At 40.3% G+C, this 25,953-nt stretch overlaps 1 protein-coding gene across 1 annotated transcript in view; it reads left to right on the forward strand.

Moving 5' to 3' along the window:
• The window catches only part of plxnd1 (plexin D1), a 71,870-nt gene that overhangs the window by 7,456 nt on the left and 38,461 nt on the right, over positions 1-25,953 (forward strand). Inside the window, exons 4-12 of the mRNA XM_079238906.1 lie at positions 1,253-1,353; positions 8,903-9,032; positions 10,808-10,985; positions 11,207-11,315; positions 15,966-16,065; positions 17,371-17,469; positions 19,038-19,127; positions 19,414-19,522; positions 21,465-21,622. Of these exons, the coding sequence (XP_079095032.1) occupies positions 1,253-1,353; positions 8,903-9,032; positions 10,808-10,985; positions 11,207-11,315; positions 15,966-16,065; positions 17,371-17,469; positions 19,038-19,127; positions 19,414-19,522; positions 21,465-21,622 (1,074 nt within the window). The remainder of the gene's footprint in view (positions 1-1,252; positions 1,354-8,902; positions 9,033-10,807; positions 10,986-11,206; positions 11,316-15,965; positions 16,066-17,370; positions 17,470-19,037; positions 19,128-19,413; positions 19,523-21,464; positions 21,623-25,953) is intronic.

Consider the following 25,953-nt stretch of genomic DNA (forward strand, 5'->3'; position numbering starts at 1 on the left):
ACCAATTGGTTTGCTCATCAAAGCATGTGGTTGCACCTCCAGCACTTACATCACACAGCACAAACATACCTGGTTGTTAGTCGACTTTGCTGAGATTAAATCACAGAGCTTGATGTCACAGAGGCAACGTGGGATTTTGCAATCTGATAAGCTGAAGCTGTTTTTAGACACCGCTTGGCAAACGGTTCCTCATCTTGTTGAGGAACATAGATCACGACCAGATCGTCGCTGTCAAACTACAATCCTTATGATTTCACATTTCAGTCAATCAAAACGATTTGATGATGTTGGCTTTTAATTAGCTATAACTTTCACATCATCTATACATTTATTATCATTTCTATTAAATACTTTACTGCCAGTTTCAATTCCTTTTCTTGCCTTCAAAATATGACTGAAAAACACCCCCCTTTTTCAACTTGCCATCGTCGTGCGTTCATTGTTGATGGTGTGGAAGCGGAGTGATGTTCCCATTTTTCCATTCTGTTTAAAAAAACAAAAAAAAAGATAAATTGCTCACTGCCCACAGCATCTGTTTGCACTGTGAACAGATGCAGCATTGCTGCAGATGTAGCTACAAAGCGAAATGTCGGCCGTCTCCGGCACTTTGAAGTATCAAGATTGTCTGAGGATGATAGACATCATGCAATTATAATCGGCTTACTTTGCACTGTATTTGCTTATATATGTGTTAGCTATATATTTGGCAACAATTATAGTTATGATTTACATAGAGTAGTAAATCTAGTAGATTGTAAACTTAGTTATTGTACATGAATAAAGGCATATTATGTCACATCAGCTCACAATTAAACTTTACTGCTGTGTAAAAGAGTGTAAAGGTGAAACTTTGTTTGTATTGTTGGAATAGCTACTTGTTTCGTTCTTAAACCGATAAGAGGAAAAAAGTGACGACTATATTCTCATATTCTCAGAGGTCAAGCTGACATCATTAAATTGCTTGTTAAGTCCGCTCAGCGGTCCAACAAACAACAAACCAATTACAAAGATACAAAACAGCAAAAAGTAGCTAATCTTGGCATCTGAGAAGCTGGAACCAGTAGATGTTTGCTAGTTTGGCTTGATAACATACTGGTAGATTAATTAAATGATTGAGTCATTTTCTGTGTTTTTTTTCCAGTTCTTTTAAAGACCTGCATCATCTTACACAAAGAAAAAACGTCGCTTCCATTGCTTTAACATTGTTTAAAATAAAATGCATGTGTTCTGTTGTTCCTGCTGTGGTGCACAGATGCTGAGAGTGAAAGTGGCTGACTGTGAGCAGTGGAAAAGCTGCAGTGACTGCTTGGGAGCAGGTGATGCCCACTGTGGCTGGTGCACCCTGGAGAACAGGTAAGAAGGACCACATCAATTTCAGCTTCTTTTTCTTTAAACAACCCCCCCCACCCCCCACCCAATCGCCTTGTAAGCTGCTCTTCTTGGCTTCTTCTCTGTTTCCAGTTAAACATAATTCAATCATATCATCATATGCTTTGGTGTCACACTCGAGCCACATGGTATTTGACGTAATCAAAGAGCATGGTCATGCTGTAAATTGTGGAAATGTTCACTTCCTATTCTGACTGTTTTTTGAAGCGGAGGCCCATCTGCAGCCGTTTATATACGTGATTTTTGTGACTTAATGGTCATTTTAAAGTAATATGATATAATATAAGATTGATAGCACAATAAAATAATACTTGCTTGTGCCTTTGATACTTTCAGCATTGGATTCTGTGAAACATCTGAAGTTGTTTCCCCGGTTTACACCGTCACTTTCAATTTACAAAACGCTGCCTGGTTGATTGCGTCTTGGCAGGAGCAGAGTGTGTTTTTGGTTTGAAAAACTATTGCTGGATCAGGATCGATTTGCTTCGCATCCGTCCTCAGACTTGGGAGTAACATCATTGTTTAGCGCGTTTCCCCTGGCTTCCCTGGCAGTTTGGGGTGGGAGTGGGAAGCCAGGAGCGCCCAGCGAGGAGTGACTTGGCTGAAGTGTAGCTGTGAGCACATGAGAGTACACTGTGATTAATGTGGCTCTGTCAGGACTGGCTCTCTGGTCTTGTGTTCATTGGCTTTCGGGGAGAAGATGTGTGCTGTCGAGCCGTGTTTGTTTGCCTGCGTGTTGGTGTATGTCAGTTTGGTTGGTTGCTTGGTGATTAAAGCAGATCAGACGAGATAGTGAATTTTGTGACGAGCTACGCTGCAGCTATGGAGGTTCTGGCGTTGCCAGAGGCCCTTCAGAGCTGGATGAGTGGAACTGATGAGTGCTTGTGTGTATGTGGTCAGACCGTCTCACTGTCATCTCCCTGTCTCCTTGCCTTATTTATCTATCTGTCATCTCTTTATCCCAAGTCCTTTTCTCGCTTCACTGCATTTTTTTTTCTCCACATTTGTGAGTCCTCAGCTTCCTTTTCTTTATTTCTTGCCCTCATGTTCTCCAGTAGCTTTGATAATTTGCCTATCCATCTCTCGGCCTGCCGCTCTGTCTCACCAGTTCTCGTCTTCTCCTCCCCCAGTGCCCTTGTCCTCCTCTCGATCCCCCTACAAAGGAGCGTTGATTGTGATGATGGTGGTGGGAGAGAGAGTGCACACTGGCTCTTTTTACAAGGAAATGTCAAAGTGTGTAAGCCTGCGTGCAAGTGTCAGCATGAGTGTGTGTCGCTTGCTGGCTTTCAGAGGCCAGGGAGCTGATGTCATGGGTGTGTGTGTGTGTATATGTGTGTTTGATGCACTGTTTGGCCTGTCCTACTGGCCGCTGGACTGGCGCTGTGGCTTCAGAGCCTGGGGGATCAGGGAGTTGGAAGTGTGGGGGTGGATGGTCCCCTCCATCACCTTACTGTCTGCAACAACAGCAAAACACTGTGGAAAGAGAAAGAAAGGACCACTAGATCTCACAATCTGTGAAGCCGCCACTGTCTCTGTGGGTGCCTGTTTGATTTTATGCATGGTTCTGACGTCTCCCAGCACGTCTGCATGTAGAGCTAGCATGAAAACATGTCTGTTCGCTTGTTTGAGGCTGTATTATTGTCAGAAAGAGAGAGCTAGTTTCTAAACCAGAGATAAAGCTCAGTCCTTGATCACTCTTTTCATGTTGGCGCTGGTTTAATCTGCCACATGTCACAAGAAAGCACTTAAATATCTTTATTTGAATCAAATTATGCGTGGCATGCCGTCTTTGCTATTCATAAATTATCATGCTTATCTGTATGCGCCTATGTCAGTGACTTTGTGTGTGTGTGTGTGCGTGTGTTTGGGTCCGTGTGAGTGTTACAGACGCTCATATGTTCTGCCGCTGTTGAACGGTCTCATAGGATTCCCACCTTATCAGACACGTAAGAGGTGATGAGCTTTCACAAGTCATATTTTAGCTGCAAGCCTTGGCTCCGTTTATTTTAAGGAGCTGTTTGAAAAGCTTTGTAAAGTCAGCCGAGTGGGGGGGAGGAAGAGGAGGAGAGTGTTTTTGTATTTGTGCACCAGCTGAGTTGTTTTTTTTTTTTTTTTAAATTCTGTGTGGATTTCAGTCATAGAGAAAAGTGTGGTGCTTTGAATTAATTTTTTTTCACTGTGCAAAATCTGATCAAACTGTTGTTTGAATTAAGAGGAAAAATCCGAATGCATTTTAAAGAAAGTTGTGGAAATCGGAGAGTGTAGAAAAATTTAATGATCTGAACTGGATGGTTCAGTTCTCATGTTGTTTGTTGATGTCTTTTCCTTTTCTGAGTTAAAATGAAGCTTCCTGGATGCTGATTATGTGGTATTCTGCACTTCAAAGATAAAATCTAGATAATCCAAATACAGTTTTCCGGACTGAAGACACAGAAAGACCACCTCTGTGGTTAGCAAAGTCACGACAATAGTCAGATCCTCCAATCAGATTCTCCGGATGGTCTGAATAATTTCTGTGCAGAGTTTGCACCTGTGTCTGTGTGTTTTTTTTTTTTTTTTAGTTTGTCTGCGGTCCTTCTGTCTTGTTATAGACGTGAAGTGTGAGCAAGCAGTGTGAATCTGTGTGTCCTGAAATTGACTGTTGACATGCAAAGGGTGTATCCAAGCCCTGCACTTTAATATGATTTCAAACCACTATAACTTATTTTGCAGCACTTTGAAAATCATATGGTACCCTCTGCCTCCTCCTGGGTCGGTGCATGGCTGGCTCCGGGGTGGGGCGGTTGGGGTCTGCGCCTGGGGGTGGCTGCCGATGGCCCGGGTCTCGGGGGTACTCCTGGCGTGCCTCTTGCCTTTGTGTGGGAGGGGTCACACTGGCATGATCACCTTTTCCGGAACACGTTCCACTCTGCTTGTTCTGCATGTGACACAGTCACCGAGTCGTCACGCAGTTTTATTCACTAATAGCAACTAGTTTTCTCATTTCTGTTTGTTTCTCATTTATATTTAACTTTTTAGATTCATAGTTTAGTTACTATGATCTAAAGTTGGCTTGTATGTGTATGTATATGTGTTAATACTGGCAAGTGCGTATATGTTTGTACGTATGTATGTGTGTGTATGTGTGTGCATAGAGGTGTGTGTGTATATGTATGTATGTGTTATGTATATGTGTACATATGTATATATATGTGTATATATATATATATGTGTATACATGTGTGTGTATATGTATGTGTATGTATGCGTGTGTATGTGTGTGTATATGTATGTGTGTGTATGTATACATCTGTATGTTGTTTTCTTTCTTTTTGTTTTTGGGTTATTTTTTAGTTTTTGTTTTTTTTTCTCTCCCTTTTCTCTCCCTTTATCTCTTTCACTTTTCTTATGAGGTGTTTTTTCTCCTTTCTCTTTCTGTCTTTCGTCTGTCCTCTCTGGTCCAGCAGTACAAACTCTACAATTCAAACAACAATACAAAATAAATAAAGAAATAAAATAAAAATTCAGAAAGTCAAGGGGATCATTATATCTATAAAGCTTCCCTTGGCAGAGAAAATTTGCTCAGCAGAACACAGCATCCAGACCATCATTCTGCTTGCCTAAATGCTGGACAAGACAAAAAAAAAAAAAAAAGAAAAAGAAAATCATATGGTAAAAGAGGTTCTGATCAGATAAGATCTGTTGATCTCCCTGGCCGAAATGCGATCACCCTGAACTCACCATTTCCACTGTGAAACACAGTGGTAGTCATCATCATGTTGTGGGGATGCTATCTTTCAGTAGGACTGGGAAGCTGGTCGGGGCTCAAAGGGAAGATAGATGCAGCTAAATAAATCCTGGAAGAAAACCAGTAGAAGCTGAAAAAAACTTGAGACTGGTGTGAAGGTTTAACTTCAGGTTAGACAGCAACCCTGAGCGTAGAACCAGGGCTGGAAGGGTTTCGATGGAAATATTGCCATGTGTTGGAATGTCAACGTCCAGAATAACCTCATTTGAGAATCTGTGGCAGGACTTGCAAAGAAGAATGGAGAAAAAAATCTTGGTCTCTAGATGTGCGAAGCTGGTGGAGCCATTTCTGCAACTGTAACTGCAGCAAAGGGTGTTTCTATAAAGTATTGGCTCATGGTGGCTGAAAATAAATTGTTTTATTTGTTAAAAAAAAACTGAAGAGCATGCATCATTTTGTTTCAATTTCATATTTATTCACTTTTTATGTTGGTCTGTAACATGCAATATCCAGTTTGGACACATTTTCCTATTAGAATTAATGGGGAGGTGTGTCCCAATTTTTTACTTCTTGTATACCTTTAGTATTTGCATAAATTAACATCTATAAATAGAGGTATAATTATTGTGTAGAAATAACTATCATATTTGTTATACAATAAATATGTATTATTTCTGTGGTTATTTACACTGTATCATATGTGACAGTTTTTCTCAGTTGCTTTGGTGTATTTCTCACAACAGAATCAATATCTGCACAACAGTTTGGTGTGTTTCTCAAAACAGTACAAACTACAGAACTTGGTGGATAACCAGCAAATGCATGATTTGCTAAAAAATAGGTAGTTTATCCTTCAAAAGCAAGTATTTATGTCAATGAAACTGTCAGAGCCATCACACTGAAAGGTCTCCACTGAGCATGAACATGATACTCAAATGGCTTAACTAAGCTTTTGTTGTGACAGTCTGATCTGTAAGTGTTTTAGAATACAAAAAAAAGTTAGATCTTGGAGACACAACCTGAAAATTCCCACGACAGCTCAACACACCGGATGTGCAGCCATTTGAAAACTACAGTAAAGTTACTGAATACATGACACAAAATGCATGTGATTCTTTGCCATCTTATAGTAATTTACTCAAGGCATTATATAGTCACGCCAATAAACTCAAAGTATCAACCCTGTATCGCAACTATGAACAACTTACTGCGGTACTAGTACATACATTTACTGTGTTGAATGTCTAAACATACTAAATCACTCCTGTACAAATATATCATCATGTCATCTGATATCATCTGTTGTGAGGCAGAGAGGAAAGCATCTATCTAGCTATAGTTTTTTGTATGTAATGACTCAATCAGTGAAATAAATAACTAAGAGTTTTATGATTTGGCTATTCTGCAGTTCTAAATACAATAATTTTTATTTGATATGACCAAAGGAAACTACCCAAAAGTGAAATCACAGAGAATTATATTAATGCAAACCCAGTATGGCAAAAAACATTTGCAATTTGATGGATACAATGAGAAATGCTACTCTGATGTGCAGAAAGGACTTCTTGTTATGCAGTTTGAACTAATAGTTATGAGAATGTTATTTCTGTTGTGAGAAATGCACCAAAGCAGCTGAGAAAACTGTAGTATATGTACATATATATATATATATATATATATATATATATATATATATATATATATATATATATATATATATATCTATATATATATATATATATATATATATATATATATATATATATATTTGCAAATGCAATTAAATGTAAAAGAGTAAACATGATATCACTATATACTATGTGCTTATTATATAATAATATACCATATAACAGATGGCTGGTATGTTTCAGGTGTTAGGCAGGGTGTTCTTCGCACCCTGTAAAATAGACTTTGTTTTGTTTTTTTCTTTTTAATAGTTTTATGTTTGAACTTCTGTTCAAACTCCAAATTCTGTTTGCACGATTTGCACAATTACTTTCACCAAACGGCTGACCAATCAGAACAGGATGTATTATTTATCTATTCATGAGGATTTGTCTTGGAAAGACAGGAAGAAGTGCTACAATGTGGTAAAATAACTTTTACTTGTAAATGAGCATAATATAGGAATCTGAAATAAATCAAATGTGTCTAAAATGCTCCCTGGAGTTTAGGACGACTCACATCAGCATGCTCGCATCACGTTATGATAAACCAGTGGTGTTGGACAGAGTTACATTTTTACTTATGATAGTGGTACAAGAAAAATCTGAATGCAAAAAAGAAGAATAATTTACTGATGCCACTGCCGTGCCAGTCTGTTCATTAGTTGAGATGTTTTATGACACTTGTCATTGACTGAGGTCATTGAGTTAAAGAATTGTCTCAGTACATGTGCTCTCATACTCGTGGGATATATTAGCAGCTGCGCTAAATTCACAGTTGTACTCATGAAAATATTTTTCTAAATGGAGGTTGAACTAAAGGCTGAACAAACAAGCATGTAAATGTGTGTAAGCACATATGTCATATGTCATTTATTCATAGTTCTCAGAATCTAACATGGTTGCCAACTTGTGATGCAGGAAATTAGGAGAATAATTTTACTGTCATCGTAAACTATGGTTCATAGTCATCATTTTTTCCCATTTAACTAATGCTTTAAAAACTGTAAAAACACCAGCACAAAAAGGGTTAATCATCACGCTGTCTATTTATATATCTATTTTAGTGTAACTGCTGAAAGCAGACTTTATTGGCTTGTTTGTCTACGGATTTTTTTTTTTTCCATTGCTTGCAGAGCGTTTTTTTCTATTTTTAGCTCAACAGCTGACCTCACAGCCCCTCTGGGGCTTTAAGTGCCAGAAGGATTAAGAACGTGGATGTTCACTACTCCTCCAACCCAAAATGCTCACACTCACAGACATGCAGGCACATGGGTGGACAATTTGTTTTAAAACAAACTGTGGAAGTGTGAGAGCGACTGGGATGTGGCAAACGTATTGTGGAGCATTCAGTTGTTGCTAAATGGGCTCTGTTTGGTTCCTCCTTACTCTGAGGTCACTTTGTCCTTCCAGTCTGCACTGCAGATGAACTGAGCTTTGTGCCAACAGTGAAGTTCGTTAGTGAAGCAGAAGTCAGGGTGTGAGGCCACCTTGCTTGTTGAATGCCCTTTTACAATCCCTCCATCCTAGACATTCATTATACTCACAGACTGGCACATGTGCATAGTGCATGCTTTGTGTGCGTGCTTGCATACAAGCACACACATTCATGGATGCACTGTTAGTAGTTTTCTTATTCTGATATCTGTAACTGGCCCCTGATCTTGGTGCCCCGTGGGATGGGTTACCATAGCAATGCGTATGTCCTGGAGTCAAGTCGTCTCTTGTGTCGAGCCAGGAAAACCGACAGCTGAGGTCTGAATGTGATATTAGGAAACCCGAAAACCTCATAACTCTGCGGGAAGCAGACCGTGAAACCCAACGGTGAGAACTCGTCAAGTCCTGGAATGAAATGGAAACTGAAAAGTTTGCTCTCTCCTAACAAAATGTGAAATGTTGACCTTAAAGCTTTCCATTACTGAGCTAGTCCAGTGATCTCGATAGCTATTTATAGTCATTGCAAACAATGATTATATATCATCATGATACTCTTTAATGGTGGAAGAAATGTCTAGATTAGATATTCAATCTCGTTTTTCTGGAAATCACAAATGATATCTAAGAAATGTGCTTAACACAGTCTGACTACATTTGACTGAAATATACCCACTCTTCTATCCAGATGTACCGTCCAGAAGGAGTGTGCTCATGGGCTGTTGGCACGATCTTGGATCAGCATGGGTGAAGGCCCCCAGCAGTGTCCGTCCATTACCCTGACACCCCCAGAAATCAGCATCTCTGCAGACATAAAGGTACCTTAAACTCTCTTCATGCCATTGTTGCTATCACATCCTTCTAATAAATCAAACAGACATGACTTTTGATCTTCATAAAGGCATGGCTGCAATGGGGACAAGTGTATTTAAAGCTGATGTCTTGCACACATTTATAACCTGACACCTGTCTCTGTTATTGCACATCTATTATTATAATGCTGCAGATGAAGCCATGCCAGCGCTGTTTGATGCTGGTGATGTTCCTTTACAAGCTCCTACTTTAACATATGTGTGCATTTTAATTAAAGCCGACTTTTAGTTGCTAGATTCATTGGATTGACACAATGAGGTCTTTGCGTTGTGTCACGTCTTGAAACAAGTGAAGTTTTCAAATATGTGCCAATAAGGCAGGTTCTGAACACATACAACCGCTTGAGAACCATTACGCAGCCAGGTGGCGGACTGCTTTTGAGATGGGCAGTGTGTTAACAGGGATTTACTGCCTACAGATGTCTGTAAGTACTTTCTGTAATTAAAATTGAGGTGTAATATGTAGAAGTCTGAAGTGGAAGAATTACACAATATAACTGGTCAAACATAGTAAACTATAAACTCCTTATCTTTTAGTTGCTGTTTCCTTATAACATAAATTCTTTCTGAGTTTGTTTTTGACACCATGCTAACTAAATTCATTTGATTTTTATGCGTGCTGCAGATCACAGTGGCAAATGCTGACCGTTAAACACGCTGAAAGTTACATGTTGAATGTTTAGTCCAACTTTTTAATGCCTGAAAACAAAGTGTATATTTTCTGGTACACCTGAAAGCAAGACCAGTCGTATGCTTTTTTTTTTTTTTTAGTTACAGTCTGCTATGTTCATCTGTCTTTGTAGGTGATTGTCTGTACTGTTGGGTTTTGTGACGTCAACAGTCTGATGAGATCAATCTTGGCAGGCTATTATATCCTGGTTTAAACGGACCTGTACGATACTTGAGAGTTGTGACATGCAAACTGTTGCTTCTCCGTTAGTCCATTCCAGTCACTACATCATGTAACGGACAGATAACAATGACATAATTAGATCACTGATCTCTGACACTTGGAATATAGTTGACCTTTAATTATGGATTATAATTTGATGGAAGTCAGAGTTGACAGTTCATTAATTGGCTCATTAATTGTGGACATTTTGCTTGTTATGATGGTCGGTCTTCAGTGGGCTGTAATTGCTTCACCAGCTGCCTGATCTGCAACAGGAAGCCCAGCTCAAGGTTGTCTCCCCAAACAGGAAGCAGGAGGCAGGAAGTCAGGGCCTTAGCCAGGAAATGATCAATTCTGCCAAACAATGGAGCAGATTTTTAAGACATGTCAGCACATGCCGCTGTACACCTCAGCTCCCGCCTGCTGAGACAGACAGACAGGATATGTCGTGCTGATTTTCCTCGCTCCTCAACGATCCCCGGCAGCCTCCCCCTTAATTTTTTCTCACATTGAAATAATTTAGCTGAAATTCAGACATGTCAGTAAGGTGTTATGTTTTTCATTTTTGTCTATCATACTTCATGACATACCCAGATTAGATGCGAAACTAACACTCTGCCATCTGTTTCTTCATTACACAGTATTTTCTCTATTTTCTGCCTGAACTCTTGAGCATCTTGAAGTAATGCCAACATCATGCGCCTGCTGTTGTAAACTGAGCATACCTCTGAAAATATATCTGTAGGCATGGAAATTAAAAGATCTTTTTCATTTGGATTAAACTGAGCGGCTATTTATATGTTTGCTTCTGTGTCTGTTCATGCAAAAGGATGTTGGCATCCTGATAAATGGCAGTGTTCCTGATCTGATTGGCTCCCGGGTGGAATGCGAGTACAGACCAGGGGTTTCTACCACTGCCACGCTACACCTAGACTACGGTCCTGCTCAAATCCAGACCTGCCCTCTTCTCCCTCGAGAAAAGTACCAATCAATACTCCCTGGAACAGGTGAGACACACAGACAGTTCGACATTTGTCAGCCATATTTTTGTCCAAAAACAAATACAGTTATTGCATAGGATTCATTTTTTTTACTGGAACAAATGTAATTTCCTCTTTCATCTCTTGCAGTGCAGGGGTGCATTTCTGTCTAGTTTGTCTTATGACTGTAATATCATCACCAAATGACACTGGCATGCCGTGTTGTGCTGACACCTTCGTTTCCGCAGATCACCTCACTGTTTCTGTGGCGATAAAAGTGAATGGCACATCTGTAGTATCTGGCAGCTTCATTATCTACGACTGCGAGAGGACGGGCGCAATACACCCCAAAACATCGTAAGTCTCACATTTGCTGTTATTGCGGTTTATCTTAGAGTTAGTGATGCTTGGCCAGCTAAGTGTATAATTGAATAATTCCTCACATCCTGACTCAGTCAGTTTGAATACAGCCGTGGAAGACATGTTAACTCAAACATTGAAGCTGGATGAAGGACAGATAGTTATAAAGTACATGTAATGTCAAGATTTTCACATAAAGACAATAAACAAATTAAGACTAAACTGTAGAAATCTTTGGCAGTGGTTCTCACACTTCTCAGGTTAATAAAAAGCTGCTTCTGTTGTCATGTTTAAGATTAGTAGTTTGCATTTTCACTAGAGCAAGCTCTTCTGAGAGCAAGTTGAGTTTGAGTTACTGAGATAAAGGAAGTGAGACTGTCGAGTGGTTCGCAAAAAGACCTTAACACTTCAGACTGAAGCAGACCACTAAATCGAATGTCGATTTATTAAAAAATAATGATTAGATAATAATACGTGTAACTGGGTCACTTTACCAGTAAAGGATGCTTTAACTTTTAATGCACAAGGGACAGTTTGCTGAAAAAGCATTTCTTCTTTCATATACATTAGACTAAAAACATAAAACAACAAACCAAAAAATAAAATACTCTGTATTGGTATTAATATTTTGTTACTGCATGTGAGAACTTGTACTACATTGCTTCTCACTGACCTTTATCCATGCTCACTAGGTTTATAATGACTCCTTAAAATAAGCCTCTCTAAATTAGACTAAATACCAACAAACTCCTCTTGTAACATTCGCTAAGAACTTTCCAAAATATCACCCTTTACCATTTAAGGTGTTTTATATTTGAACACACAGCTGGGCAGTACAAGAAAAGCAAAGCAAAGCTTCTCTCCTGCGTTTGTCTCCTCCATGTCCCCAGTCCCCTTTTCAAATGCTTTCCCTGCTTTGTATTTAGGTCTCCACGGGTAAACACAGCCAACATGTCCTCTTGGAGGGCTTATTGTGTGTTTGGCTTGCTCAAGGTTTCTCAGTACAGGATCAAATGTAGGATTAATATGCTGTAAACGCAAAGCCAAAGGAAATTAGATACGTATATCTGGCTGATCATGCTGAAGTTTGTTTTTGTGAAGGACAGAGACTTGTAATGGTCTGGTCACAAAAGGGTTTTCTCATACCTGGAGGCCATCCAGCTGGCTTCCTCCTGCATGTTGGACCACGTCGGAGGAACCACTTTATCTGATGGGCAAGCCATAAGCTTAGAGCGCCATCAGTGTGCGTGTGTGTTTCACCAAACCACTAAGATCAAAAAGCTTTTTGGTTTCTCCCCTTTGTTCACTTTTTGAAAGCAGTCTCGAGGTGTGAATGGAGCAGTTGCAGGTACATGCGTGCAAGACTGCACCCAATATGAGTGCGTGGCCTTGGCGCTTGGCGAGGTCCAGGAGTGTGAAATTAGATGGCGGTTTGGAGAAGGTGATAATGAGCAAAGTGCCATTCGCACAGGATGAGCATTGCACGGCAATGTGTGTGACTTTATCTTATCTTAATCATGGCATGCTGTTTTAATAATAGTAAGTCTTGTGATCCACTTATCCTCAATGAAACAAGATAATAGAGTCTTTGTTTTTCTCCTCATAAGAGCCGTCTGTCTGGTTTATCTTGTTATTAGATATGGATGTCTGAACCTCTGTATCAATGATCAAAGTCACACAATTAATTTTTTTTTTCTTAATCAAATGGTCTATCCTCTTTCCCAAACTGTTATTACAATTAAATATTAAAAGAAAACATTTTCCTTCTCAGACATTTGGCTAACATGTTGCATCATCATGAGTCATAATAAACGACACACTGCTCCAGATTCCGATACACCAGATATAAACTCTAGTTAAAGCAATAAAAACTCTTTTTTTCTAGATGGGATTTCCACATTTTGTTACCAATTTTCAGAAGATATTAAATAAGTCAAGAAGGTTTACGACTCTGACATGTTAAATGATTTATTAGGACGATATTCCATTCACTCTCACACAAGAAACCATTGGCACCACAGCAGAGGACCTGTTTTTACAGTAGTGCCCCTTTGGAGGATTTATCCTACTTTGCCAAACACACATGCGTGTTCAGAATGTGTTGGTGTGTACATGCAGATGTTTGCACAAAGTCTTGTGAGCACATTTAAATAAAGGGAAAAATGTCCTGTTTTACTCAGAATAATGAAACGTTAAAAGAATGTGTTCGAAAAGCTGTTATCAAAGAAAACTTCATTAACCTGTTTTCTTTCACCGTACCACATACTACCAGCCAGCTTCATCCAATCAGATCACTGAAACACAACTAACCAAACTATCATTTAAACTCTTGCTAAAGGGTGAGGAGTAAAGTTGATATTTTCATCCTGAAAATAGAGATTTCATTTGTGGTTCTTTGCTGCGTTTCAGCACAGAAAGTCTCCAGTTCTAAATTAATTCAGGCAATGGAAAGATCTATACAAATACCTTTAGGATCCTACATTATTGACCGTTGTCACACTTCAAGCCTGCTCGTAATGTTGGACACTAAATGTTCAGACACATGTGTAGCTCAGATAGAAACCTATGGTTGTTACAGGATACCTGTTGGTGTGTATCATTACCTCCGCCAAAGAGGTTTTGTTTTTACCGGCATTTATCTGTTTGTTTATTAGTCTGTTTGTTTGTGTTCAAGATAACTCAAAAAGTTATGGATGGATTTTCATGAAATTTTTAGGAGTTGTTGAAAATGTAAAAAGGAAGAACTGATTTAATTTTTGGTGGCGATCGGATCTCCGTTTGGATCCAGGATTTTTTTTTTTAGAACTGTGTCCTTGAGCAGAGGTTTGCGCTCTGCGAGTGCTTTTCTAGTTTTTTACTGTAGTGGTAATTTACCTGACCAATCAACAAAGAGGACAAAAAAAAACCTCACGTTCTTAAATGGTTTTGCATTTCTTCACATGTAAAACACAATGAATGAGTGATAGTTTTGAATTCTGGCACAGTAGCTTTCTGAGTTATTGTGACCTGATGTCAGAGATTATTCTATTTTGAATGTTTCAGATACCATGGCTCAAACCAGCAATTAAAATTCTGAGTATTTTGGCTGAATCAGTTCTGAAGGAATCATTATTTACTAGTCTTGGGTCACAGTATCTCACTGTCAGCCTTTATTTGCATTATGACATTATTTGTGTGCTAAATCAGACTGTATCTGTTTTTTTTTTTTAAAAAGTGTGTTACTGTGTAAGTGTGTAGTGTGTGTGAGAGTGTTTAGACAGTTCTGCTTCGATACATTCGAAGTGGTCGCTGTGCTAAGTGTTAATGACAACCAGATGAGAGCATTCCAGTGTCTGACGCTTAACCTGCCCTCTCATTCCGTAGAAGACCAACTCTTTTTGTGTGTTTTATGAGCTTTTTATCTCAAGTTTTCCACATCTCTTTTCTTTCATATCCCTTCTTCCTCATCTGTCTCTGACTGTTAACGTCTGCCTCCCTGTCCTTTCTCTGTTGCTCCCCCCGAAACTGATCCTTTCTCCTCAACGTATTTCTCTCTGACAGAGATGTGATTGAGGATGTGTGTTTAACCGCTGTGTCCACTGAGAGGCCCTGAGACTGCGAGCCTGATTGTGTATTTAGTGTGTGTGTGTATGCGAATGGTCATTATGACTAAGGGTGGGCAGTTTCACAGGGTATTTGCTGTCAGAGTTTGGTCAAGCGGAGAGCGTGTGTGTAGGCCGACAATCTATGTATGTGTGTGAGAACGTGTGTGTGGGTGGTAAGGTTTAGGTGTTTTGGTAGGACAGAAAGGGAGTCAAGAAAAACAGCGAAGCTGCAGCTGATAAGAGCCTTTAGGGGTCCGTCTGTTTCTAATCTCAACACGTTTCAATTACATGTCTGCATCCTCTTACACCCACCTCACTCCGTCTAATCTGGAGACCCCCTCAGAGTGCTGCTATCACTGGAGGCACTATCATTCCTCGTGTGGGACATCTGCCTCTTCCCAGAGGCAATGCGATGATGCACATCCCATTCACACAATTATAAAGTACTGCTCTATTAAGGCAGCTTATCTGGAGGACATATTTTTCAGTCCATATGTCCAAATGCTGCCGTGTGTCATCTCCGCTACACATCTGGCCTATGTGAAGGCTGTGCCTGTCTAACCTGTACACGTTGGCACTGCTCCAGTGATTATGAAGCATAAGAAGGTAACAACCTGCTGATGGACCCTCTTTCTGCAATACCTCTATGCGGGCATCAGAAAACTCATGTCTGATCTCACAGAGATACAAACACAAAAGACAGCATGCATACTCACGCATCATCATTTAGCAGTGTGAGCTCTTGCAGAGAGTTTGATCTCAGCAGATTTGGCCCAGTTTGACCTCTTCTGCCGGCTGCGCTGGAACTGTGGAGTGAATGTATCTGCCACTGTGACTAATCATTACTTCCTTTTATTAAAGCTTAACTTTGATGCCTTTAATTCGGTTCGGCTTCTCCGTTTGTTTTACGCTCCGGATGAGTCAGAATTGGCCACGTACCCAACTTTTGCATGGGAACGATCACAGGGAAATAATATAGGGGGTGAAAACATGCCAGATTTGGCTATATTTGAGCCATGTTTTCTCAGTTCTTACCACGAATGTGTGTCTTTATCTTTATCAGATGCGTGAGCTGCCTGAGCACCAGGTGGAAGTGTTACTGGGACCAAGAGAACCACCTGTGTGTCTCCAGTAAAGATGATTCAAAGCACAATCTGCTCGAGGTGAGAAATTCTCCTTCTACTCCGTCAACCAGACAGACGCCTGGAGGAGCTCATAATACTAATGTGCTACTAGTCAAAGCACGAGACAAAATCCAGACTCTGCTGTCGAAAAAGAGCTCTGTAATGATCAGAGTCCAGACTGGTTGTGCAAGATCAACCACGTGGTGATTCACTTTGAGGTTATGGTGTGAGTGTCTCAACTACAGCATGGAGAAATGTTGAAACCAGCTATAAAATCTCTGGAGGTTCTGGTTTTACAGACTCATAAGAGGGTAATGTGCCATTTTAAAGCTCCCGCTGCCGACTCTAAAGTTTCACTCGTTGGCTGGTTTGTGTAATAGAGTGAAAGATTAGATTCATTGTGCTCATATATTTTTTTAAGGTAAAATTTAAAGGCTGCTTTAATAGTATATATATCCTTTGATTTTGAGTAGGTGTCTGCACAGATGGATTATGTTAGAAAGATGTTCAGCAACGTAAAATCCTGTAAGCCTGAGAAGCACTGAAAAGAAAACATATCAACGGTTGTAAAAGAGAAAAATTTATTCATAACCAATGGAGCCTCATTGAAAACAGTTACTACCATGATTTGGATATTTTCCTAACAGAATCAAGACTAAGCCAGACATTGCATTATTTGTGTCTTCTTTGGAGGTTTATTGCATGTCAGATCTCATGGCCTGTTTGGCCCAGCAGTTTATTCCCCCTCAGGGTTTGATTCCACTCACATCACTGGTCTGAGCTGCATGTGCCTCCAAGTTCTCTGATCACTGGCTGGTCAACTGATTTTGTTCTAGTCCTGAAGCATTTTATTGCCATGACTGTTTAATGTTTGGCTTTATATCACAAGACCCCATTTTAAGCAGCTGAAGTAATAAAGGCGTCGTTGCGTCTTTGAAGCAGATGCAGTAAATCTCGGTCAGGCTTGTTATTTCAGATCTCAAGATACAATAAAGAGAGCATTTAAACGTTTGTGCTTTTATAAGCTGTTCTTCAAATTTGAGGTTATTTTTTTATCTTAAAAAAAATGTACAAAGTAGGTCATGAGGACATTTTAAAGATGGCTGTTCCTGCTCTGCTGAGCCCATCGCGGTGTCCGGTGGGTCTGTTTTTCTAATCCCTCATCATCTCTCTATTTGAAGCTATTGTTGTTTCCCTCAGACCGAGACTTCACCCTCTCATTTCCTTCTCCTCGAGATAAACAGGACAGGTATTTTGGTTTGCGGATGTGTGCGGGGGGATCCATTGTTGTCTTTAACGCCTATATGTCACTTCCTGTTCCCAACACCCCACCACTCACCACAGAACGCAGCTTCCTGTCCCAGTCTGGTTCCTTCAGAGGTTCCTCCATCACCGTCAGGAATGGCCCAAGACTTCACCTTATCCATGAGCAACATCCAGGAGGTATGACAGACTGCCTCCAGCTATGGAGCAGGACTTGGACTTTGTCCAAAGAGCCTGTTGTGAAAATGATTGGAATAAAACAGAAGCATATGGCGCGTTTGCTTCAAGCTGAGCTAAAAGCAGATGGATATTTGTGTGCTGTGATTTGGGTCAATGAAAGAGTAAAACCTGAGTTTGGGTGTTCTCCGTGTTAAGAGACAGTGATGAGGATGAAGAATGAGTGCATGCCTTTATGCTTATGTTGCTCCCTGCTCAGCTGTTTGGACACACCGTATCTCTGCTGCTGTGGCATGCTGAGCTGTGTCTTTGTCAGCACAGTGGACAATATGCGCTCGGTCTGAGGCAGCACAGGTGGCAGGAGCTTTATTTCGCTCATTTTTAATTCAGCCCGTCTTCCCAGATCAATTTTTTTTAACCCCCCGTTCTCATAGTTAATCCACACTGAACGAGCCAGAAGCTGATTGTGCTCCGCTGATAAAGACACAACTGGGATCTGCTAAAAAATTCCAGTGCTGACGAGTTGCCAGGCGTGGTCAGTCACACGCCTAACCCTGGCTGCCCTCTCAAGCAGTCTCCTGGTGTGTTGCTATGGTGACAGACATTTAGTCACACACACACACACACACACACACACACACACACAGACTTCCTCGGGATAGCCTGGATGTCATTGGCCATTCATACTACTCCTTATTATGAAAGTATCTACAGACTAACATTGTCTGAGTAATGTCTTCATTTCGTCCACTAGTCACCAGAGCAGGAAATGTGCTGTCAATCAAACTCCACCCCTTCAACACACATCCCCGCAGCATAGACTCTATTGGATGTTTTTGTGAGTGTGTGTGTGCAAATTTTTTCTTTTGTTCTCATGCTTTTACTAAAATGTTTATTACCGATGATTAAACAGACTTACAAAAACACTTGATGAAAAAAAATGAGCAGAATCTGGCTGTCAGGTCTTTATTAGCTCACAGTGAACAAGAACTACAAGTTCCACAAGAAACAAGAACCAATTACCAGCAAATTCAAGCATCTCAGTGTCAGAAAGGCCGGTGAAATCGCAGAGTCCTGGTGAGGCCGATCAAAGTAGACCGTTTTAGGCTGACTGGACTCACAGACAAATGACTTCTTCCACTTTAAGCACTTATCCTTTAGTGTTCTTACCTATCTGAGATTCTCAATGGTCTAAACGTCGCATATCTTGGCTTAGTAGAACTCTAGGCACTCATTTTCTGAAGAATAAATTCACACTCATTATTCTGACTCCCAGATGATTTGCAGAGGTGTGGGACTCCAGATGTTTATGAATATGAATTTCGAGCGTCTTTTCCTGGCAGGCGCAATTATTGTGGGTTATTTCAGCTTCCTGGTGTTCTGTTGGAATAGACAATTGTTACCAGACATGTTTGACTGAGCATTTCTTTGCTGTAGTATACTCCCATTTTTTAAGGATTATGTACTAAATGTGTGATTATCTCCCCTTAATAACAGTATAACATAATCTCTTTTTTGTTATTATTGTATAAATAAGTAATGTTCTTTAAAATAAGTGTTTTGTGACACAGAAGGAGGATCTGGAGTGTGACTTTGGAACAGAGCAGCTTTATCAGGCCACATGGTTGAACAACTCAACTGTCAAGTGCAGCGGTGTGACGGTAAGTACGGATGATGACCTACCAGAAATATCTACTGAGTCAATTTGTCACATCTACTGCACATTTACTGCCTCAATGTGCTCATTATTGCTAGTTTTCAACCTTTATTTGTAAGTTGTTTTTTATGCAATTATTTTAAACCCCTGTTTGCGAGTTGACTGAAAACCTATTATTACCTAAAGTAACAGTAAGTGGAGACAGAATTACATGATGCAGGCACATTGAGACTATAGAGATGCTCAGCACAGGCTGTTTACTTATCCCGCCTACTTCTTTGTTCATTCAGCTGTCCACTAATCAGAGGAGTCAGGTTTTCCACCTCAACCTAAGGAGAAGTGGATACTTCAGCAGTCACAGCGAGGGCATATTCATTGACAGTCCTCAGCCCTTTAGAGGTAAGATGTAAACCCTATAATTAAGGCGACCTGTTTTTCTATATTTGGAGTGTAATTAAAGCAGAAGAAAAAAATAAAAGTAATGTTAATCTGATGCTGTTACTCCAGATGTTTTCTGATGAGATTGTGGATTTGACTGAAGGTGTAGAGAAAAAAAATCCCTTAAAGAGAAAGAAAGAAAGTGTTAGTCTGCCTTTCTCTTGTAATGATAGCAGTTTGTGTATTACAACACGTAATTTGCCAACAAACAGTAATTTACAATAATGTTATATTCTGGTGATGCCTAATTACACATAATAATTACAGAACACAGGGAACTACAATTTAAAGTGTTTTCACTGCCTCTTCCATGCTATGTCCAAATCTATTGTTGCAAATACAATTTGAGCTCCATGACAACAGAGAGATGATGAGTGGTGGTGTGTGTTGTTGAACTTGGCATATTGTCTGTAGAGCAGGCGCAAGCCAAGTCTTTGCCTGTCCCACTCCCAGATGTGTTGTTCACAGTGCATGTGTCTACCATGTGAACAACAGTTCTGGGCTGCTGCCAGACACTGTTTAACAGACAGGACGGTTGCTTCACAACATGCACCGTCATCAAATTTTCAAATGACACACACTTTATCACATGGATACAGATCCACACACACTAATATGCACACAATCACTTGCACAGATGCACATGCAGTAATACAAATGGGACTTCTCACTGGGAGGCACTTTGGAATGCGAACATAATCATCTGTTTTCCCTGGCTTTGTTCTCATCCACTCCACCACCTCTGTTTTCTTCCTGGTTTATTTTTATAGCCATGAATATATCATCCTCCAAATGCTCACACTGTTTATTTAGAGCATGCAGCCCATATGGTTCACGTAAGCTGTAGAGGATAATATGTTAAAGTGTGCACCTTAACTTGATCAGCCTCTGCATATGTGGTTCACTACTGAACGTAAATATGTAAATACTTTACATGTAAAAGGTATTGAAGTAAATTGACATGCATGAAGAAGTAAAAGTGTTTAAATATCATCAGCATCATTCAGGTTACATATTAATGTAAAGGAAGGGTTTTGATGTTCTGACTGACACTTTCTAACATATAATATATGGTAAAAATATTTTTTTTTTTTTAAAAAGTTGGTAAAAATAAGTTGTGTTTTGGAGGTTAGAGGTCTTGATGGAAGGAAGTAAATGTGTGGCTGTAAAGTTAAACAAGGATGTGTAAATCTGATGTGTTAAATCTTGTTTCCTTGCCTGTTCAGGGACTTTTTGTTGCTGTTTTACATATTTCTTGGCTCAAGTTAGGTATAAGAAACCTTCTTTGACCCTTAGAGTCCTAAATATAGTGACATATATGCTGGATTTTACACTACTTGTCAAATTTCAGAAGTGTTCACTTTAATATGACATCAAAATTATTCAAATACTGCATGACTAAATGCAGAGATTTAGTCATGTTTTTTTAAAAAAGAATCCAATTCCAAGCAATCTAGGCTTAGGGTTAAAAGTTTTAAAGTTTAGAAAAATGTAATGGCTTTTATTGAAAACACACTATAATGTTTCCATTGCCTTTTTCTAAATTCACAAAGACATTGGACACACAAACTAGACTTCTTACTGAAATATAGTGGAGTATTGCTGACTTCCATGCAAAATTACAGCATTCATATTCATAGTTGTCTGTTTTGTGACTGTTTCCTGTTTTTCTGTGAGACCAGGTTGGAAATATATCAGAGTGCAAGACATATTTGTGGTAGACGCTTTTAAAAGTCTTACATTTAACAACATTTATATGTTGTCAAATAAAAAGTGGCAGGAAAAACATAACATTAAATGGAGATAATTAAAGTACAACTGCGCCATATTTTTGTTGGCATTAATGTATTTATTTTCTTTTCATCATTCGTCTCTCTTTCCTACCTGCCCCCCCTCCCTCTAGTGGAGGTGTACAACTGTGGAGTGGGTAGTTCGGACTGTTCCCAGTGCTGGGGCCGTGAGGATCAGGGACATCTGTGCGGCTGGTGTGAAAACAGCTGCAGGCCAAGAGATGACTGCCAGCCTATTAGGGCTGAGTGTCCTGCTCCTGAGATCTACCAGGTAAGATGATCAAGGAAGCGCAGGAGCTCACATTGATCCTCCCACACAATCACCTCCTTTTTTTTCCCAATCCAGACTTGATTTGTCAGAAGTGGAATCATGAGGTCTCTGACATTATGCGGTACCCCCATGACCTGTCTGTCTGGTGTCAGCTCCCGGGGAATTTGTTGAATTTGATCTTATTAAAGCAGTTCACTCTGTATTAACACTACAGCTCTCGTGGGACGGAGTTGAGCGTATCGGCAATCACATTTGCGAGCATGGGAACACCTTCCGCCTTGTGTAAATTTATATATTAAAATTATAATTATAAATTATAAATTATGTATATTTTGGACAGTGTGGCTCCGCTAAAAGCTAGGCGGGCAAAGCCTAAATCTGAGCCTTGGTTAAATGAGTCCACTCGCGCTGTGAGACGTGAGTGCAGGAGAGCTGAGCGCAGGTGGAAAAAGGATAAGTTGCAAATTTCTTTTCAAATGTTAAAGGCCAGTCTGCACAGATATCAGAAATGTGTAAAATTAGCCAAGTCAAAATATTTTTCTGATATGGTTACTGCTAACAGGCACAACCCACGTGCTCTCTTTAATTTGGTGAATGCTTCTGTTAATGTCCCCCAATCTGACAGCCTTGAAGCCTCACATAAAGTGTGTGAGAACTTTTTGAACTTTTTTGTGAATAAGGTTGTAACCACAAGGGCTCTTATTTCCCCTCAATCTGTCTGTCTGTCTGACTCTGTCACATGCACTGCCTTATTCTCTCAGTTGGAGCCTGTGACTCTCTCTATTTTGGAGAAGGTTGTTAGTGGAATGAAGCCTGCGGGCTCACCTGATGATTCCATTCCTCCGCGCCTCTTTAAAGAGGTGTTTCCAACCATAGCACCCTTTGTGAATGGAAGCTTGGTAAAAGGAGTGGTGCCAAAATGCTTTAAGCACGCTGTTGTTCAGCCATTAATAAAAAAGTCTGGCCTTGATAACAATGATCCTTCAAACTTTCGTCCAATTTCTAAGCTTCCATTCCTGTCCAAAATACTAGAGAAAATTGTATTTTGTCAATTGAAGGCCTTTCTGGATGCACATGAGATCCCTGAAGTTTTTCAGTCTGGTTTTAAAAATTTGCACAGCACAGAGTCTGCTCTACTTAAAGTCTTTAATGACATTTTGATGTATACTGACTCTGGTCATACTGTTGCACTGGTTTTGTTAGATCTGACCGCTGCGTTCGACACAGTGGATCATGAAATCCTACTGTGCCGACTTGAGAACACAGTGGGCATTCACGGGGCTGCCTTGGAGTGGTTCCGTTCCTACTTAGCAGATAGGAGTTTTTGTGTGAGATTGGGTGACTTTGCTTCATCCTCGGCCCCCTTGAATTGTGGCGTGCCGCAAGGATCAATCCTTGGTCCGCTCCTTTTTTCATTGTATCTGTTGCCGCTGGGGTCTATTCTCCGAAGGCTTGGTGTTTCTTTTCATCTTTATGCTGATGATAGCCAAATTTACATTCCCCTCAAACGTCAAGAAAGCTTCAGTGCCACTGAACTCTTAAAGTGCACTGATGAAATTAAAATTTGGATGTCAATAAATTTTTTGCATTTTAATGATAAAAAAAACAGAGGTTCTTCTTCTTGGACCTAGCAGTGTTGGTGATGCTGTCTCAGTTAACCTTGGATCCTTGTCACAGTTTGTTAAGCCTACTGTCTGCAATCTTGGTGTGAAAATGGATCAGGAACTTAAATTGGACAAACAAATTAGTGCTGTGGTGAAAGCAAGTTTTTTCCACCTGAGACAGCTTGCAAAAATAAGGTCCTCACTCTCAAGACATGATTTTGAAATTTTGATCCATGCTTTTGTAACTACACGGCTTGACTATTGTAACGCCCTGTACTGTGGGATCAGTCAGTCCTCTCTCGCACGGCTGCAGCTGGTGCAGAACGCTGCAGCGCGTCTTTTAACTGGATCTCGAAAGTCTGACCATGTTTTACCAATTTTGTCTTCCCTTCACTGGCTCCCTGTCCGTTACAGAATTGATTTTAAGATTCTTTTATTTGTTTTTAAATGCCTGAACGGTCTGGCCCCTCGCTACCTGTCAGACCTGCTGGTGAGGTATTCCCCTACACGCTCTCTGAGGTCCACAGATCAACTTCTGCTTGTGGTTCCTAAGACGAAGCGTAAACTGAGAGGTGACCGAGCTTTTTCTGTTATTGGTCCCAAGTTGTGGAATAAGCTGCCCCTGTACATTAGACAGGCTGAATCGCTTCTTGTTTTTAAGTCTTGTCTGAAGACTCATTTTTTCTCTTTGGCGTTTGACTAATTTAAAGGGTTGTTTTACTATTAACAATGTGCTGATGCCCCATTATGATGTAAATATGTATGTTTTATTGTTTCTTCTGTACAGCACTTTGGTCAAATTTGTTGTTTTTAACGGTGCTTTATAAATAAACTGGATTGGATTGGATTGTGTAAGGATATCTGTGGGCTGGGGTCTGTGAGCTAGAGCCTTTTATGTAGGAAACCACAAAAGCCAAAAGAGGGGAAAAAAGCAGCCATGAGGGATTTTATATTTTTTAACCACAACAGCAGCAAAACCGCTGGTAAAAGAAATGAAGGGGTGTTTATCCAACACAGGATCTGACTGCGGTCATGTCATCGTGATTACTGACAGAGCCTTATGGAGCTCATTTGCATAATCATTGTGGTTTATTTGTCTAACTGTAATGGGGGTGCGTTTGGAGTCATCCTCCAAGTCTTTTTTCTGAAGCTTATATCAGCATAGCCATGGTAGGCGGTCATGGGAAGCACGGCTCACATGAGACCCAGTCGGCCTGAACTTCCTGTAGATAAAACCTGGTCGGCCCAGGAGAATAAGCAAGCAGAACAAAGCAGGCAGCCACACATGCACTCACACACACACACACACATACATAAGCCCGCAATCTGTCACACAAAAAGGCCATATTGAAGCATTCACGATTATCCGTCATTCTTTGTAGCTGTCAGCATACTGTGACTAACAGGATGCTATGTGAGAGTCTAACTCATGTGGACTTCTTACGTGAGCAAAGTTAGCTGGACAGAGATGCCGTTTGTGTGGGTAGACCATTGTTGCTGTACTCTCTCTCACTCTCTCTCTCATACACACACATAAACCCACTACTGACTCTCACAGGAGGGTGGGTTGTAGAGAGAGCATAGTGGGGTTGTGGTTCAGTGGGGTGTGTGATGCAATGCTTTGGCAGCCGTGTTTTCCCAGAGAATCCACAGGGGTTAGAGCCCAAGTACCCCGGCTTACTGAGAAAAAAAAAAATCCACTTTCCTTAAACATTCAGCCATACTCATACTGCCGCAGCCTTTTCTTTTACAGTCCAAGCGACAGAGCGCTGCTAAGATAATGAAACACGTTTGTCTTCACTCTCCCGAGTCATTTGCAATTTCTATCATGAGATACTAATGTCAAAATATCAATATTAAAATGAAGGATTTCATTATTCACTAAACTTTGCCACCTATCTCCTAATTGTGAAAAATGCTCTCTGTTTAATGCATTGGCAGCAGACAAAGGAGACATTTATTATCTCCAGAGGCTCTTTGTTCTCATGTTATGTGTAGGCTAGTCCGCTGCAGTGAAAGAAAACATACTTCAGCATCCAAAACAGGAACTGCCAAACACAGTTTATCCACAACATGAAAGAGAAAAAGAACAGAGGGACCTGGCTGAGACCCGAATGGGCTGGGAGAGAGGACGGAGAGTGTGTTGGACGGAAAATGCGTGGAAAAGGGTAGTGAGGAGATTTTTTTTTTCCTGTTTTTGTCTTCACATCCTCATTGATTAGTGTGATGCAGAGGAGCTGGACTGACAAGACGAAGATGAAAGCTTTCACTGCAAAACAGTCTATTTAGAAAAGAAATAATGTATAATTTTGATAGTTAATCTGGAGCAGGTTAAACACATGTACACTGCATTTACAGCGTGTTTGAATGAGGAGTAGTTTATCCCTCATATGTGTTTAATAGCTCCAGTGTTCCATAAGGAGGTTTTTGCAGAGACACACTCGCACTCTGCAATCTCCCTGGAGGCCTGGCAGAGTTTGTGCTGTAAACCAAGACTTGCAGAGGTGTAAATGAACAGCATGCAAGCTTATGGTAATGTCATTGCCCAATGGCACGACAGAGACACACTAAAGTGGGAGCTATAAGACGCATTTTGATACTAAATAACTGCTTTTCCGGAGTATGCTGAATAAGGAGTGTGGTGTGCATATGGGCTACATTTAGGGTTAAGGAAATGCAAAAGACTGGTGTAACAAAAGAATCCTGTCCTGTAAATCCGCCTGAAAA

This window comes from Telmatherina bonti (assembly GCF_933228915.1).
Source record: "Telmatherina bonti genome assembly, chromosome: 4".
NCBI classification, from domain to species: Eukaryota; Metazoa; Chordata; class Actinopteri; order Atheriniformes; family Telmatherinidae; genus Telmatherina; species Telmatherina bonti.